At 43.1% G+C, this 18,130-nt stretch overlaps 1 protein-coding gene across 1 annotated transcript in view; it reads right to left on the bottom strand.

Annotated features, from left to right (window-relative positions):
- The window catches only part of ENTPD3 (ectonucleoside triphosphate diphosphohydrolase 3), a 33,044-nt gene that overhangs the window by 4,635 nt on the left and 10,279 nt on the right, over window positions 1-18,130 (bottom strand). Inside the window, 5 exon segments of the mRNA XM_007447343.1 lie at window positions 1-174; window positions 5,048-5,281; window positions 6,211-6,370; window positions 8,929-9,079; window positions 16,426-16,543. Coding sequence (XP_007447405.1) covers window positions 1-174; window positions 5,048-5,281; window positions 6,211-6,370; window positions 8,929-9,079; window positions 16,426-16,543 — 837 coding nt within the window.

Genomic DNA, 18,130 nt, shown 5'->3' with positions numbered 1-18,130 from the left:
CCTACACAGTGATGGGTCCCCAGTTCCTTCAAAAGTGATGATGTTGTTGGGATCATAACTTTCAGGTCTCAGGTCCTCTGTACACAGGCTGCCAAACACATGTGCCTCAGTGAAGGTGGTGTTGTAATTCCGAGGGTAACAGGGGTTGGCAAATGTGGTTTCAGTGGTATAATTCTGTAGGTACAAGAGTGATGTGTTAGATATCACTGTTTTGTGGATGCCCAAGTACAAATCCTCAGTGCAAATCCTTACTGTTGTCCCCCGCCAATGCCGAGAGAGAAACGGAGAAAAGGCCATTCTGCGTCAGTGTAGAAGGGAACTCCCAGGTTGTCTAGATAACTCAAGTCGGGGTGGGGGGATGGCCACCCTGCACCAGGCACAACACTAGGCTCTTGTGTACACTGTCTGCTCCAGCCCTTACCACAGCCCTGTGAAGCAGGTTTTATGAACTCCATTTTGATGAGAAAACAATATATGTTTAGATTTGTTGACCATTTTGAAGAGAATGTTATCTATCCACCTAAAAAAATAATTCAAAAGGTACAAATAAATATATTATGAAAATTAAGGCTCCCTCCCACCCACTTTCCCCACCTTATTCCCTCCCTGGAAGTAACCACTATTGCCAGTTTTGTGTATTCTACCAGAGATTCTGTGTATATTTCTTGTATGCATGTGCAAATATATTTTCTTTTCCCCTCTCTTTCTTTTTAAAATTTAAAAATTAAAAAAAATTTTTTTGTTTTTAATAAAGGTATTTATTTATTTTTGGCTGCATTGGGTCTTCGTTGCTGCGTGTGGGCTTTCTCTAGTTGTGGCGAGCGGGGGCTACTCTTCGTTGTGGTGCGTGGACCCATTGCGGTGACTTCACTCTTGTTGCTGAGCACGGGCTCTAGGCACGCAGGTTTCAGTAGTTGTGGCACGAGGGCTCAGTAGTTGTGGCTTGCGGGCTCTAGAGCTCAGGCTCAGTAGTTGTGCCTCATGGGCTTAGTTGCTCCGTGGCATGTGGGATCTTCCCGGACCAGGGCTCAAACCCATGTCCCCTGTATTGGCAGGCGGATTCTTAACCACCGCACCACCAGGGAAGTCCCTAAAATTTTTAAATCATAAATGGTAGTACTGTATACACACTGTTCTGCCCCTTGCTTTTCTTACTTAAAATATATATCTTTGAGATTTTCCTTCCATTGTAAGTGTAAGAGTGGGTTTTTAGTAGCTGCATAGCACTCCACTGTACAAATAAACTAAAATTTATTTAGGGAGTCCCCTCTAGAGGAAAATTTAGGTAGTTTCCAATCATTTGCCTTTACAAAACAATGCTGTAATAAATATTGCATTACATAGAAATCTTCGATCCATTTGTAATTAATTTGGTATTAAGATTGGGATTTGATTTTACTTTTTCCAGATGATTATCCAATTTTTATCTATGGTCAAAAATGTTCCCTTTATCAAACGCTGAATTCCAAAATGTGTTTGTTTCTATTTATGGACTCTCTTTTCCAAGAAATTGGATTCAAACTCTAATTTCAAAGCTACTAAGGCATATTTTACCCCCTACAGTAAAATCTTGACCCAGAAAACACTTAGCCCAACTCTTTCATTTTACTGCTGAGGAAACTGAGGTACATATCAAAATAATGTAATCATTTAACAAAAGGCAGTGGTAGGATTCTGCACAGAATCCTACAGAAGTCCAACACTCATCCAGTATAACTGACATGAGTGTTCTGCAGAAAGATCTTCATATGACTCTGTGGAGGTAGCAAACAGGCCCCCTTCTGCCTTAATTGTGTGAAAAAATCTATGGTGTTCAAAAGGTCTTATGTCTAATTTGTAACGTATCATGCCATGGTCACCCTATGGCTGAAATATTCATTAAAAGAAAAAAATCAACCAAATGATTATTTAGTTTCTCCCTCTAAATCTGCCTTATACTTTTTAAATAATTAAATCATTTCTGGCTTGGCTTGGAGAAGAAGCAAGATAATATAAATTATTTCTGGCAGAAGAAGCTCCGTAAATATTATTTCACTTCTCTTTTTGGAGTGTGAGTTATTTGTTATGGCATTCCTTAAATATAATTTGCCAGTGTACCAAGTTGCTTAGGCCCTCAACATTCAATAAATCTTCCCTGAATTTAGTGTTTTCAGGGCACTGGCATGAAAGGGTCATGTACTTTCTTTTATAATAAAATGACCAATATAGTTTTTCTTTTTAAATAATGGTATTTGGAATATTATGCACCTATAAAAGTAATAATTTCAAAAGATGTTTAACAACACAGGAAACTTCTCACAATATATTGTTAGGTTAAAAAAAAGCTGGATATAAAATTATATGTAAACCATATGAAGCCAAATTTGTAAATACTATACATATTCCTGCATGAAAAAAAAACTGGAAGAAAATGCAATACTGTGTTGATGGTGGCTAATTCCAGGTTTTGTTTGTTTATTATTTATGTTTTTTATGTCTGTATTTTCTAAATTCTTTTTCACTGAACATGTGTTACTTTAAAAACAGAAGAGGACTTCTGGTGGCGCAGTGGTTAAGAATCCACCTGCCAATGCAGGGGACATGGGTTCAAGCCCTGGTCCGGGAAGATCCCACATGCCGTGGAGCAACTAAGCCCATGAGGCACAAGTACTGAGCCTGAGCTCTAGAGCCCATGAGCCACAACTACTGAGCCCTCGTGCCACAACTACTGAAGCCCGCGTGCCTAGAGCCCATGCTCCGCAACAAAGAGAGGCCACTTCAGTGAGAAGCCCGCGCACCATAACGAAGAGTTGCCCCCGCTCGCCACAGCTAGAGAAAGCCTGCATGCAGCAATGAAGACTCAACGCAGCCAAAAGTAAATAAATACTTAAGTATTACTTTAAGTGTTACTTTAAGTAATACTTAAGTCTTACTTAAAGAGGAAGAGAAAGTGAATTCATGTCCCTAACGTCTAACATGCTCTCAGAGTGAGACTTGAGCCCTGGGGTGACTGGAGACTCCTTTTTAAGAAAATAATTTGCAAAGTATATATCTAGATGTCACTCTCACCACACTCTGTAGCCCTTTATATTACAGATAGGGAAACGAGTCCTGGACTGGTGGCATTTACTCAGCCAGTTCATGATGCAGTAATCTTTGGGAACCTTCTAAGTTGGGGCTTGGCAACACATCTTTGGGACATGAAAGTATTGGTCAGGCAAGTCGGGACATGCATTTGTGGGTGATCCTCATCACACCTGGATCCTTCCCCTCACCTGAGTCAGAAGGCTTAGAGTGCAGAGCCACCCTCTCAGGCATCCAGATGTTATCAGGCAAGTTGTAGACACACCCTGTCCCTGTGACCTGACTATCTATAGTGAGAGGCTGGGGTCTCCCACCTCTGCCCCCAGTCCTGGGCTCACACCTTGAGACCTGCATTCTCAAACCCAAATGAGACCTCACCCAGGTGGAGTATTCACTTCTCTATTGTAGACTGTTGGGTACATAGACATTCTTTAATAAACATTGTAGGAGTGTGTGCATAAACACACACACACACACTGTTCCTCAGGGTCAGTCAAATTTAAGAGGTTAGCTTCTCAAACCTCCACTCATTCTGGAAAAATGGTGATTTCACCTGCTTCCCTTTTCCTGTCTAAAGTTCAGAGGACCCCTTGCTCCACCCTCCACCCCCGCCAGGGCCAGAGCTGGAGGAAGGGGCAATAAGTATTGCTAAAAATAAAAGGAGAGAGAGAAAAGAGGAGCCCCAGTTAACGAGGGTTGGTTAAGCTGCATGTGGGGTTTGGTTTGGCTGAGTGTAGGGTGGATATGAGGGTCTGGAGTGGGCACTGAGTCTCCTGAGCCACGGAAGGGTAGCTCAGGGCTGCCTGCAGGGTCCCTGCTCTGTCCTTCCCAGGAGTGCTGAGGCTCTCCCAACAATACATGTGGCATGCATGTGTAGTGGGGCTCCAGCCTTTCCTGTGAGGCTGAAAGAGAAGTTTTGGGAAGAGGGCCAGACCTGGAGGGTGAATTCTCACCACCTACCCTGCATGACTACTCAGTAAATACGGGGATCTGAAGATGTGACTTCTGCTGATGACACTTTTGTAAACCAGCCCAATTTTCTACAGGCTAATGGCTGGGGAATACTGCTTCCTTCTTCAATGACCAAAGTAGGTTGCAGTGGTGGGGGTTAAGCTACTGATGCTGTGTCCACTATGTTCATAGGCTGACCCAGCTCTTGTCTCCTTCCCCTGGGCGCCATCAGAAGCCAGGATCTGTGGCTTCCGGTTGGCCCCATGCCCCTCTAGGTGATCAAGCCTCCTTCCCTTCGTGTTCCCTTCATCTTCATCTTCCCTTCTCAGCCATGGCTGAGATTGATGTCCCCTTAGCACTGGAGTTTGGGATCTCAGGTCGTATCCATGGTGCTAGTGCCCTTGCTGACACATAGAGTAGTAATGTCAAGTTCATATTAGTGACAGCCTTCTAGTTGATGCCTGAAGTAGCCATCTGTGCTGTGGAACATTTACCATATGAATTACTGACTGATGTGATGGAATTCGGCTGCTCTAAGACCCCACCATATAAAGGGCATGAAATCTGCCTAATATAGGCTCATGTAAAAGAAGCCTGAGCCTGGGGAGGGCTCTGCCCTCTTCCCTGTCAGCAAGCATTTCCCATATGATCACTCTTATCATTTTGTCTGCACTCAGGGGAGTCTCAACATTCTCAGGTTTATTTAGCTACTGGTTTAAAACAGCTTGTGTTCATAAAGGGATCCCAAGTCCTGAATCATTTATAAAACATCTGGAGCTCTGGAATTTCCCTGGACTTCTGACTCAGATACACTGGAAATGGTCAACACATCAGAGAGAGAGAGAGAGAGAGAGAGAGAGAGGAGAGAGAGAGAGTGAGAGAGAGCGCTTGGACGCCCACAAGTAAACAGGAAAATGCTGCTGTTTCCATCCATCTTCTAATTGGACTGGAAAGGACAAACCCCAGAAGGCAAGGCATCTTCCTCTCAGCTAAGACCCCCGAGGGAATACCCGTTGCCCCCTGGCTCAGGTACCTGAAGGAGAATTGCCAGAAACCTCTTCTCAGCCTCATTCCGGCCATAACACTGGAAGCTATGCGTGTAGAGTGTGTACTCATAGCCATACAGGGACACCTTCACGATGTCACTGGTGTTCAGCCCCACGTTCTCTTCTACCGCAAAGGATATTTGGGTGGAGGCACCGCCTAAATCCAGGGCACCTGTGGTCTCCTTTCCGTTCGGATGCACCCACATATGCCACAGGCTCTTCTACACAGTAGGAAAAGGAAACAAGAAAAAAGACCAAAGGTACCATCTCTGATTGGCTAGGGTTCTTCACCCAAGACCCATCTCTTATTGCTAAAAAATATGACATAGGAAGCATTCAGGGCCAGATCTCTCCTTTATTTCAGGGGTGGTGAACTCAAATGCTTACAGGGACTGTACAGGCAACATAAGTGAGTGAGTAGACAATAGGGAATGAGGTGTAGACAGTAGGGAATGGTGGGGCCTGGGGCAAACTGGGGAATGCATGAGCTATACTCTGTTCCAGTTGGTTGTTGCCATGCAGGAATGTGAGTCTGCTGTGACCAGCTCCTCCAACTTTTGGGTAGTGAGGGGGGCAGGAGAAGCTAGAAATGTGGATTTTTATGCGAATTTTCCAAAATATTAACTAATTTAATTTAATTTAATTAAAAATATATTCAAGGGGGAAGAAAATAGGTCTTAGGCTGAACATAGTATGGTGTCTTCTGCACCGAAGGAGCAGGGAGTATGGAGACTGGAATGTGAGGAGACCTGAGGACACAGAATGAGTTGGGAAGAAAGCTGCCTGAGGGCTCTGTAAATTCCAGACGGCTGTGGGACTTCTTGGAAGGGTCATTTTCCAGGTGTCCTTCAAAAGACTCATAGCCCACTGCTAGATTTAGATCCTCCCCTGCCTCTAATTTCTTATTAGCTAGTAAAATGATGATATTCCCCCTCTCCCATGCATTTGGTCCTGTTTAGGATCCACAGCTCTGTCCTAGCTATACATGTCTTTTCTTAGCTGTTGTATCATAGATGTTTCCCTAATTCATTACATGATAGAAACAATGCAGGACAGATGGCCCTGTTGGCATGTACCTCTGCTTAAGTTACCAACCACAGGGGACAGGATAAACAGCAAGATTAAAAACCATGCATTTGTTTTCACACACCTCCAGGAAATTTCCCATTAAATAGTTGGCTGTAATCCATCCATAAATCCCTTCCTCTTGCCCAGAAATGATTTGAGCATCCCTAAAATCAAAGGGCTGAGACTCGAAGTAGTTTTGGATACTCGCAAGGACTTCATTAGCTGCTGTTTCATTTTGCAACCTATGCAAGGCACAGAACACAAAAGGCTGAGTGCCCAAACAACAATCTTAAAATAACCCCCCCACCCCCTTCAGGCAGGGACAGTTTTCCAGATGTATATAAGACGTGGTAACCCCTGTACAAGTTGAAGCCTCCCAGGCAAGGCAGGATGCACTTGTTACCTGTCAAACTGCCAAGCAGGAAAATAGCTACCAGTAAAAATACCACTTGTTCTCTCCTCCCCTACCTGTTCCTATCCCTCTCTCTAGCAACCAGCTAATGAAAAGAGCCTCCTACTCAGTCACCATTGCTCTGTTTCAGATCAGCAGAGGAAAGGAGATCGGTGAAGGCATAGGAGTGGCATAAGTAATCTCTTGGGGCACCATATAAAGAAGCCCTCATCAGGCCAGAAGGAAGGGGAGTTTAGGAGGGAGGGGGAAAGGAAGAGGGATGAGTTTTCAGCTGTCCCTGCTTTGCTCTTTGGGAGGGCTTCATCATGAGGGCATATGATGGCCATCATGGCTGTCATTGAATCGAAATTCATTAGTGTGCTGACTCATGGAGGAGTGGTAACATAGTGTTCATTATCACCCATGATGTAGAGTAATAATATCATTCATCTGCTGCCATTTTATGAAAGAAATCTCACTTGGGAGACACTTTTCCCTTTCATCAGTGGGTTAAGAAAGCCAGGGGCACTGGCTCACTCTTGGCTGAAGAAGAGGAAAGAGAAATGCTACAAGCAGAAGACCATTCCAGTTCAGTAGCAGATTATCACCGCTTGGAAAATAATTAACAATTTTCCTAGTTTTATTAATTCCCATCCCAGAGATTCCCAAATTATTGTTTTTTTAATATTTGACTTTTCTAGCACAACTAGTTCCTCAGAAGAAATGGATCACCATCAGAAAGTTTCACAAGGAGGCATTAATATTTAATTTATTCAAATGCGACATTCACTTTTTCCCCAACTGGCAAACTTTTGTATTCCATGGTTTTTGTCATGGACTATAAATTACAGAGCCTTTGAATGATTTCTCACGGAGAGGACTGGGAGAAAAGAGCAACCAAGAAAGTTGGGTTCTTTGTTTCCATAAGAAAGAAAAGGCAGAAGGGAATTTCTATGACATTTCTATTTCAGGTAAACACAATAATTTTGAAAACACACTGCAGATTCCAAGAGTAAGCAAAGAAATCTGACTTCTTTCCACATTCTACTTGGTCAACCAGGACACAGGAATAGAAAAAAGGAGAGGAAAACTATAAGGAAAGGGCTCAGTCCAATTGAGAGTGCTTCATGATTTTTTTTGATGATCATCTTAAAGTGACTCTGTTGTTCCTTTGTATTTTCTTCATGCCCACATGAAGAAAATACATGTAATTTTACATTCCTGGGATCACAGACAAAGTGGCTTTGAAGCAGGATGAGTGTCATGTTTTGGGGAGAAAGCCTTATTTTCAAAGTTTAGGGCAGCATCTACCCTTTAATTTAGGTAGATTTAAGTTTGATGGGTTTTTTAAAAATATTTTTCTTTTATTTCAAGGTCAAGGAAATATTATCACGGAGGAAAAAAAATGAAGAGAAAGGACATTCAAAAACTATGCAACTGGGCTGAAAGTCATGGCTACAAATTTAGAAGGAACTGCTTAATTGAATGAAATGAGATTTTTTTTTTTTTTTTTTTTTTTTTGCAGTACGCGGCCCTCTCACTGTTGTGGCCTCTCCCGTTGCGGAGCACAGGCTCCAGACGGGCAGGGTCAGCGGCCATGGCTCACAGGTCCAGCCGCTCCGCAGCATGTGGGATCTTCCTGGACCGGGGCACAAACCCGTGTCCCCTGCATCAGCAGGCGGACTCCCAACCACTGTGCCACCAGGGAAGCCCGAGATGTTTGTTTTTATGTGACGCCAAAGGTTTTGGGGTGAGGAGCAGAAATCCCATTATTTGAAAGCAGATCTCAGTGACATTTTGTACATGGGTAGAAGCTACACAGCTTAGTAGTATAGTGGGTTGCATTTAGTGGAGCCGGTTGTCCACAGGTGTTAAAATACCAGGAGTCAGGGCTTCCCTGGTGGCGCAGTGGTTGGGACTCCGCCTGCCGATGCAGGGGACGTGGGTTCGTGCCCGGTCTGGGAGGATCCCATGTGCCGCGGAGCAGCTGGGCCCGTGAGCCATAGCCGCTGGGCCTGCGCGTCCGGAACCTGTGCTCCGCAACGGGAGAGGCCACAGCAATGAGAGGCCCGCATACCTCAAAAAAAATACCAGGAGTCAAAAACAGTTTCTACTTTTCTAGAAAACTAGAGGTACATCCATGATTAGATTTCATGTCACTTTCCTTTATTTTCAGAGCTCTCAGTAAAATCACCATGGGGAAGGGAATCAAATATAGAACTGTTTCTTTCTGAGTATTAAGATAAAGACTAAAAGTTTCCCAACTTTTAAAGCCTAAGTTTATGGCAGAATATGGGCTTCTTTCTTTTGGATTTATTCCCAGAAATAGAGTTACATTCTTGGAAAGAATTCAACACATTCCTGGTTATTTTGGTCCAAAGGGCTCCTCTGTGCCATTCCAGCCCTTACCTCAGCAAGCGCATCCCAGCTGTGGCCCCCAGGTAAATGCAGGTGGATCCATGTAGGTGGGCTGGAATGTGCCCCTTGACTTTTTGCATGCAGTCCTCAAAGGCTTTGGGGGCATCTTGAGGGTTTTCCCCATAGCTGGAGATCCCAGAGCCTGAAGAGCAAGCAGTCAGCACTTCTTAGCCTTCCCAGGAACCAACAAGAGCAGTACAACTTTTAAATATAAAATAAATCAGCTCTGGAAATTAATGGGTTTTTGTAGGGGGCTGAAAATTGTGTATGTGCTAAGTTCCATGTGGTCACACAGATGAATCAATTCCCAAAATATGGAAGGAAAGAATTACAAAGGTGAAAAAAGTAATGAGCCAAGACCTGCTTTAAAAAAAAAGTTCTCATCATGGAAATTTCAAATATAAATAAAAGTAGGGAGAAGAGTATAACAAACCCATGCACCCATCTTCCAGTTTCAACAGTGAACAATCTTGCTCCATCTGCACTCTCACATTCTCTCCTCATGAAGCAAACTGCAGACATGGTATCATTTCATTCTATAAATATTTCAGTAAGTATCATTAAAAGATAAGAATTCTTTTAAAGAAACATAACCATAGTCTCATTATTCTACCTAAAAATCTTAAAAATAATCCCTTAATATAATTAAATATCTAATTAAGGTTCACGTTTCCTTCATATTCATATTTTTTCTCTCCCTCCACCTCTCTCTTTCTATCTAGTTTGTTTGAACTAGGGCCCCAATAAATTCCATCCATTATAATTGGTTGGCATATCTCTTAAGTCTCTTTTAATATATAGATTCTGCCCCCCCTTTCTAATTTTTCTTTGTAATTAAACATTTTTTTCCTTGCAATTGCATTTGTCTTATAGTTTCCCACAGTCTAGAATTTGCTGATTGCAGCCCCATGATTCATTTAACATGTTATTTGGTCCCAGTTTTTTTCTATAAATTGGTAACTGAAAGCAGAGGTTTAATCAGATTCAGGTTTGAACTTTTTCAGAAAGAGTACTTTATAGGGATATGCATTTCCAATAAGACGCACGAGCATCTGGTTGTTTCTCTCTTTGTGCTGTTAACAGGCATCAATGATCATTGCTTAGATCCATTCATTACTCCATTAGGGTTTATGAAATGCTGATATTTTATTTCCATCCTTCTTGCTTCACTTTTTACCTAAAATGCTTTTATAAGAGGAAAACTTCCTCATCATTAACTATTTGATTACCCTACAGTACAGTTTGTACAGGGAAGGCAGTGGATAAGTGCTTGATTCTTTCCCTTTATTTACCAGCTTAAAAAATATAGATTGCATCTCTAGTATCTACCTAATTTAACCAATAAGGGATTTTGTTCGTTTGTTTGTTTAAGGGCATATGAATCTAAAGATATATTTGATATGTTTCAATTCATTGCAGTTACTATTCTTATTGGTGGCCTATCTTGTCCAGTGGCGCTCTCTTCAATTTGGCAGCTGAATCCTTTTGACATGATCCCAGAAACCTTTAAGAACTTTTCTGCTTTCTGATATGATGAGATGTATCAATCACCTATATATTTCCTGCCCCAGATCTGGAATCTGCTGTTTCTCCAAGGAATCCTGGTTTCTTTTATTGAGTAATGGTATTTAGCATTCAAAATTTGGAAGCTAGGTTGCTTACTGAAAGCCTTTCCAGAAGACAGACTTAGAGAAAACTTTATTTCAAGAGAAAACACATCATGAATTCTTAGTGGTATTTCTAATTCAAAACTTCCTTGAATTCATTGATCTTGTATCTTTATCTTCCTTTTACTAGCCTGTTTCCCAGCCCCTCCAACTTAATAACTCATTTGCTTTATTTCACAATCCACACACAACAGTCTCAGTATGACAATGACAATACCAGCAGTACCACCAATTATAGGATTATTGAAAACAATTTAAGATTTTTTGAAGTTCTTTTTTGTCCTTAGGGTATATCCTATTAGGCATGTACAAGGGTCCATAAATGAAGCTTTCTTGAAATACATACATGCTAATTTGTCTGCATATTGTCTATGGCTGCTTTCAGGCTAAAGTGGGAGAGTTAAATGGTTACAACAGAGATCATAGAGCCAACCAATGAAAAATATTTATCCTCTAGCTCTTTACAGGAAAAGTTTGCTGTCTGTTGACTTAGATGATTTATAGGCATCTCCAACTTAATATATTTGAAACCAAATTCCTTAATCCCTGCCATGGCTCCAACCTACTCTACCCTCAGTGTTGCCCACTCTAAGGAGATGGTACCTTCATGCATGCAGTTACTCAGGTCAGAACTAATGTTCAGGCACCATCAACCAGGATGCTGCATATTGAATCTATCATAAAATCTTTTTGGCTCTACTTTCAAAATACCTCTCAAATCTGAGCACTTCTCACTCCCTTCCCCAGAACTGTTCTTGATCAGTGTTTCTCAACCTCAGCACTACTGAAATTTTGGGCTGGATTATTCTTTGTTTTGTGGGCTGTCCTGTGAGTTATGTAATGGTTAGCAGCATCCTTGTTCTCTACTACTAGATGCCAGCAGCACGGCCAGCCCCAGTTATGAAAACCAAAAAATGTCCCAGACATTGATAAATGTTCCCTGGGGGGCAACATCGCCCCATGTTGAGAAGCACCAGTCTAGGCCAGACCACCAAAACGTCACCTCCCACTTGCACTGCTCTAATAGCCCTGGTTTTCCTGCTTCTAATCTTAGTCTCTTGACTATGTATTCTACATTGACAGAGTGACCCGTTAAAATTATGTCATATCGTGTTAGTTCCCTGATCAGAATCTCCTAATGGCTTCCCAATATACTTTGAAGAAAATTCATTTGAGTAAATGTCAAACCCCTTACTGCATCTCAAGGTCCTCTATGAGCTGGCCTCGGTGACAGCTTTGGCCTCATTTCTCACTTTTGTTTCTCTTACTCGTTCTGCTCCAGCCACATTGGCCCCTTTGCTTTTCCTAGAAAATGCTGAGCAGCTGTCACCCTTGGCATTTTCTTTTGCCACGCCCTCTGCTCAGCACATTCTTCCCTCAGACAGGTGCATGGCTCACTCTTTCATCTCAATTTGGTCTCTGCTTAGCTGTCACCTTCTTTGCTCTCCCATGAAACAGAATGATCACTCTCTATTCACCTAGCTGGCTTAAGTTTCTCCTCACAGCACTTCTCCCTGATATCATATACCCATTTATTTATTCTGTCTCCTTCATTAGACTGTAAGTTCTGTAACAGCAGAGACTTTGTATATTTTGGTTATTTTAGAATTCCTGGTGTCAAGAACAGTTACTGGCAGACAGCAGGCACCCAATAAATATTTATTAAGTACAGGAATCAATCAATCAATCAATCAATGAGATTTTCACATCAGCTCACAATACTATAGTAAGGGGACTGTGTAGTCCAATCTAGAGCAAACAAAATATATTCTGCCAGAGCTGGTCTCTGGATAGGAATTGGTTAGGAGCCTTGCTAGAATGTGGAAATGTGGGGTATTTGAGCGTGTCCCTCGGGGGCCTATTTGCATAAGGTTCCTTAAGCCTCCCAGAGGGAAAAGGAGATTGGATTCATAGGTTCATGGGATACTGGGATTCACAGCCCCAAGAAAAGAGCTAAAACTGCTATTCCAATTCTGGGAAGAGAGGGCTGGACAGCTGGCACAAGACTTACTTGAGGTGGGACAAAAGCAAAAGACATGAGCAAGGGATGCTTTCCAACACTGTAGTGGCCTGGTCCCTAGAGCAACTCTTTAAGGTATTTCAGTGGAGGAGATGGTTAAGTTTAGGCTCTAGTGGAGTTTAAAGAATTTTTAACTGTTGGTTTAAAGGGAAAACATGAATGTCGCCTGTGAGAGAAGGCAGCAGGTACCCTGAGCAGTGCCTCCTGCAAAAGAGATGAGGGGCAGGCAAGGAACCAGTGACCCTGAGGAAATGGCTTTAAAACAAGCAGCCAGAGCAATAGGCACCAGCATGGGCACCAGCAGCTAAAGCAGCACCCAGTGAATTCACGGAAAATAGCACCTGAGGACTGGATACTCACCAGGGACCCCCTGAGAAAGAAATTTCTGAGGCCCTGGGCATTCGGGAAACACTGTAGGGCAAAAAAGCATTCACCAACCCCTCAAACTGGCCAAGGCAGGGGAGACCTGGGGAAATTTGCAACTTAGAAACTAGAAACCCAAATTATGCTTGGCAAAGCTGCCTGTCTTTCAGGGGATGACACTTGCCAAACTTTAACTCTGTAATTTGAGCTGTAATTTGTGGTCTTCTGGTCATTGTGAGTATATATGGATCCCTGAGGCTACTGTGATCAAAGGGAAGATCCATTTATGGATGTGGTGTGGGCTCCATGACCCTGCCCCTCCCCTAAATCACATCCAGGGTGGGCCAAGGGCCCCTACCCCTGAGAGACTGCTTGGGTCCCTCCCCATGAAAGTGCCACCTCTTTCTACAGCCGGAGGCCATCAGGACTGACTTGGCTGAATTGCCCTCCCGGGTATAGAGGCAGATCTTACAGCTACGTTAGAATAACCTTTTAGCAAGAATATCCACCAGGAACTCTAAAGTGTGGTGCCCCATAATTAATAATAGCTAACACTTATTGAATGCCTACTGTATGCCAGGGATTTGCTACCTGCTTTATATATATATTATGTCATTTAATCTTCAAATAATTGCTGTTGGGTGAGTATTACTATTATTATGCTTTTTATTTTAGAGATAAGTGAGTCAAGACTCAGAGAGGTTAGATAACTTTCTAGAGTTCCCACAGTAGGGATAGGGTGACGTCTTAATCACTGTCGTACACTATCCTCTCCACTTGGAGTGACTGACTGGTCTCTTTTTCCTAAAGAAAGCATCCTCTTTCATGCTTGGGGGTGAAGAAATGGCTCAGAAGTTAGGAGAACAGAGATGGGATCTCTGGCTGAAGTTTGAGCGACGGTGCTGCCGCTTATGAATTGTGGGTAACAATGCAAGCAGTACTCAGAAAACATGGAAGTCCCTTGTTGTGAGGAGCCCAGAGAGGTGCCATGCAGATGCCTCTTCAAAGAAAGGCTTAGTGTCTCAGCGGTTAGCTCCTTCGGGGTTTGTCTCAGCTGCAGAGAGCTGCCTTGCTCAACATCTTCTTCCCAGGATGGCAACATCCAATGACTGACAGTGACAGGGGGATCACAGCCCAGCCATTTCAGCCCATTCATACCCAGTGCAGGGCATCTCTAATTGGCTGGAGCTCTGTCAGGCCTGGGGTGCAATCTGACTTCTCTTTCTGTCCCATCCTCCTTCTTCCACCTTCCTTCCATGGGTGCGGATCGCTAATCACTCCCTTGCATCCCAGACTCTGTCTGGACATCTTAACTGTTACACCTATGTCCCAGGGAAGGTGAGCTCCTGGCTGCCCTCCATGGAAGGGCAGATGATCAGAATGCACCCTGGTTATACAGAGAAGACTCTTGGTCTCCCTATGGGAAAGGCTAATTCGGCTTCCCAACTTTTTCCATGCCATCACCTGCAAGAAAGTATTCTATTTGGGCAGCTCATTGAGGGAAATGAAGGAGGTTGCTTGGGTTGGGAGGACTGGTTCAGAGTCTATAACTTGTCCTATAGGCTGAGGGTATCCCTGTAACCCATTCAGGACATACTGGTTGGGAAGATCCAGGCCAAGTCAAAGATCATAATGCTCTAAAGAGGGTGGTGCATACATACACACTCACTAACTGGGCTTGACTATGTGGACTAAAGGCTTAATTGTAAAAGGCAAAATTATAAAACTTTTTTTTTTTTTTTGGCTGCTCCATGCGGCATGCAGGATCTTAGTTCCCTGACCAGGGATTGAACCCGTGCTCCCTGCAGTGGAAGCGTGGAGTCTTAACCACTGGACCACCAGGGAAGTCCAAAACTTTTGATAGAAGAATATCTTTATGACCTCAGGATAGGGAAGGATTTCTTAAATAAAACATACAAAGTGCAAACCAAAAGGGAGAAGATTGAAAATTGTACCTACATAAAAATTAAGAACTTCTATTCATCAGAAGATATCATGAAGAAATTAAAAAGACAAACCATAAACTGTGAGAGGATATTAGCAACAATATTATAAGAATACTAGCAAAGCATTCATATTCAGAATATAGATAACGAATTCCTAGGACTCAAAAGGAAAAATTCAAGCAATTTGGTAGAAAAATGAGCAAAAGACATGAACAGGCATTTCACAGAAACAGAAAGAATCATAAATATATAAAAAGATACTTAACCTTATTAGTTACCAGGCAAATACAAATATTCATCAACAGATAAAAATGAACCAGATACTGCTACTCATTGCAGCATAGATGAATCTTAAAAACCCAGTGGTAGTGAACAAAGCAAATTACAGAATAAATGTTTGCTTCTAATTAAACAAATATGTGCTTGATTCCACTTTCAAAACCAGGAAAAACTAAATGCATAAGGACAAAACTAAAGAAGAACAAGTAAACCATCAATCTAACATTCCGAATATGTTGTGGAGGAGGCAGGGAGTGCGTGGAGGGTCATTAAAGATGTTGATGCTGTTCTGTTTCAGGGGTCAGCAGCTCACTGGCCATATACAGTTCACCACCTTCTATTATACAGCCTGTGAGCTAAGATATTCTTACATTATTTTTAAATGGTGGGGAAAATCTTTTTTTAATATACTTTGTGGCATTTGAGAATTATATGAAATTCAAAATTTCAGGGTCCATAAAGAAAGCTTTACTGGAACAGAGCCACAAACGCCTACTGCTTTACAGATTGTCCATCTCTGTCTATCTCTCTCTACCCACCTCCCCACCATATACAGCCAACTGGAATATAATTTTCCTATTGGAATACAGTTTTCCTTGAGTTTCTCATGTTTATGCATTATGAGCAGAGGCACTGACTGCCTTTGTTCTGGACTATTTTTTCAAGGATATTTGCATAATGAACAGGCTCAGAAGATATAGTGTTTCCCTCCAGAGCAAAAGGCAGGTACCCATTATAAATGTTTCAGATTCCCTAATCTCAGGGTTCCTCTTCTGTAATATAACCCACTGTGCGAGCAGGTACCATCTGGCCCTTTTTACATCATCTTGTGCAAATTGGGGCTCAGAACCAGCACAAGAAAATGCTGATACTCGGGCTACAGCTGTTTCTGTGAGTAATAAACTCCTTTGTTTCTGACCCAGGAGTCTTGGGTCTTCCACCAGCATCCATGTTAGTGCGGCAGGGTAGAATCTCACACCATTCACAGTTCTTGACACCCACCCACCATTTTACAGATGAGAAATCTGAAACCCAGAGAACGGAAGGTGCTGGCCTGAGGTCACTGTACTGATGAGTAGCAGCACCATCTCAAGGTCTCATATTTCCCTGACACCCAGCCCAGTGCTCAGTCCTTGCCTCTGGGCAGCATCTCAGGACTCCTGCAGGCCTCTGAAGGACATTAGGACATTCCCTTTCTTCCCTTGGGCCTTACCTTTCACGCTACATTTGAAGGTTTGACTGACTACTCCAGTATTATTCTCCTTTTCTGCTGGCCATTGATACACGTAGACTGTGGTTCTGGAAGACCCGGCATCGAGCACGATTCCATACTGAATAAAAGGCGGGGAGGGAGAGTCAGAGACAGGCATCTGAGGACCCCTTTTCCCAGGGGGCCACCGAGAACCCTGAGTCTTCCCAAGAGCTTAACCCACACTGCTTCATTTAGGTAGGAGCTGACCAAAAAGAAAAAACTGTTTTCTCTAAACCAACTTTGTCTCCATGGACTCTGGATGGAGGGGTTGGGGGGAGATGGGTCCGGTGTTCTAGGCCGCAGTTCTCAGCCTTGGCGTCACATTAGAATCACTTGGGGAGCTTTTGAAACTCCCAATGCCAAGGCTGTACCTGAGACCCATTAAATCAGAATCTCTGTCAGTGGACCCAGGCACCAACAGTTTTTAAAGCTCCTTTGGTGATTCCAGTATGCAGCCAAGGTTGAAGATGAGTACCCCAAAGATCTTGCATGCAAAGACAGTCTCCTGATTCCTCCTCATCCAGACTCTGCGGGGGGCGGGGGGGGGGGGCGCGGTCAGAAGCCACCTTGGTCTCAGGAGTACAATGAGTAGTCAGTCACCTGCTGCCCTCTATTCTCCAAACTTCCAGGCCTATCAGCCTGGGATAAACAACCAAAAGGAAACCATAGGTAGGAAGTTCTTACAGGGGAGTGACACACTGATATCTGCACTGGCCTTCAGAATGAAAGTATTCCTGCTTAAGGAGGAAAAAACTAAAATACAAACGAATGTTGACATATTATCCTACTTTGGTGACATGTGTGTGAACAAATGGACAGGAGGGTATTGCCAGCCGTCTCACGCAGCTTGAGGCAGGTACCAGGGAGCTTGGCTTGAAGGTGTGGCCCAGCCCAGGCTCTGGACCAGGCCTGCCTAGGAAGGAGCATTCATTAGCAGCCTAGGGGCACTGGAATGAGTTATGCTGACCTAGGTCACTATCTGGTTGGGCTTGGAATCAGCCCAGGGCATCAGAGGCTTCTGGGTGGCACCTTTTCCCCAATTCCCCCACCATTGAGTTAGCCTTGCCTGTCCCAGAGGGGAAGATGATGTTGGGTTCTGGAGGCAGGTCACATCAGATGGATTCTTACTTTTCCAATATTGCATAAGAGACCTAACCTCTCTGGGTTCCCTCGTCTTCAGGCAACTTCCTTTCAGAAGTAAGTAGGAGACCATTTGCCTGATGCTTAGTGGCTGCTCAATAAATACAGGCTATACAGAAAAATCAGTGAAGCAAAATAAATAAAATTGCAAAGCAAGAAAAAGAGGAAAAAAAGTGAATAACACCCCTCAAATCCAACTACTGTTTTAACACCTTGTTATATATCTTTTCCAGTGGTCTTCTGTGCATACAACTACATATACACATATGTGTTTAGACATATGTTTTTAAATCAACACAGGATTACAGTACACATAATCTTCTCCAATTCTCTTTTCTTCCTTAAAAAGTATATCATGGGGGACTTCCCTGGTGGTCCAGTGGTTAAGGCTCTGCGTTTCCACTGCAGGGGGCACGGGTTCGATCCCTGGTTGGGGAACTAAGATCCTGCATTGCCGTGCAGCACGGCCAATAAATAAATAAGTAAGTAAATAAATAAATAAAAGTATATCATGAACATCTTTCCC

Source organism: Lipotes vexillifer, unplaced genomic scaffold, assembly GCF_000442215.2.
Source record: "Lipotes vexillifer unplaced genomic scaffold, Lipotes_vexillifer_v1.1 scaffold1134, whole genome shotgun sequence".
NCBI classification, from domain to species: domain Eukaryota; kingdom Metazoa; phylum Chordata; class Mammalia; order Artiodactyla; family Lipotidae; genus Lipotes; species Lipotes vexillifer.
Note: the sequence above shows the minus strand (reverse complement) of the source record. Positions and strands in the feature narration are given on the sequence as shown.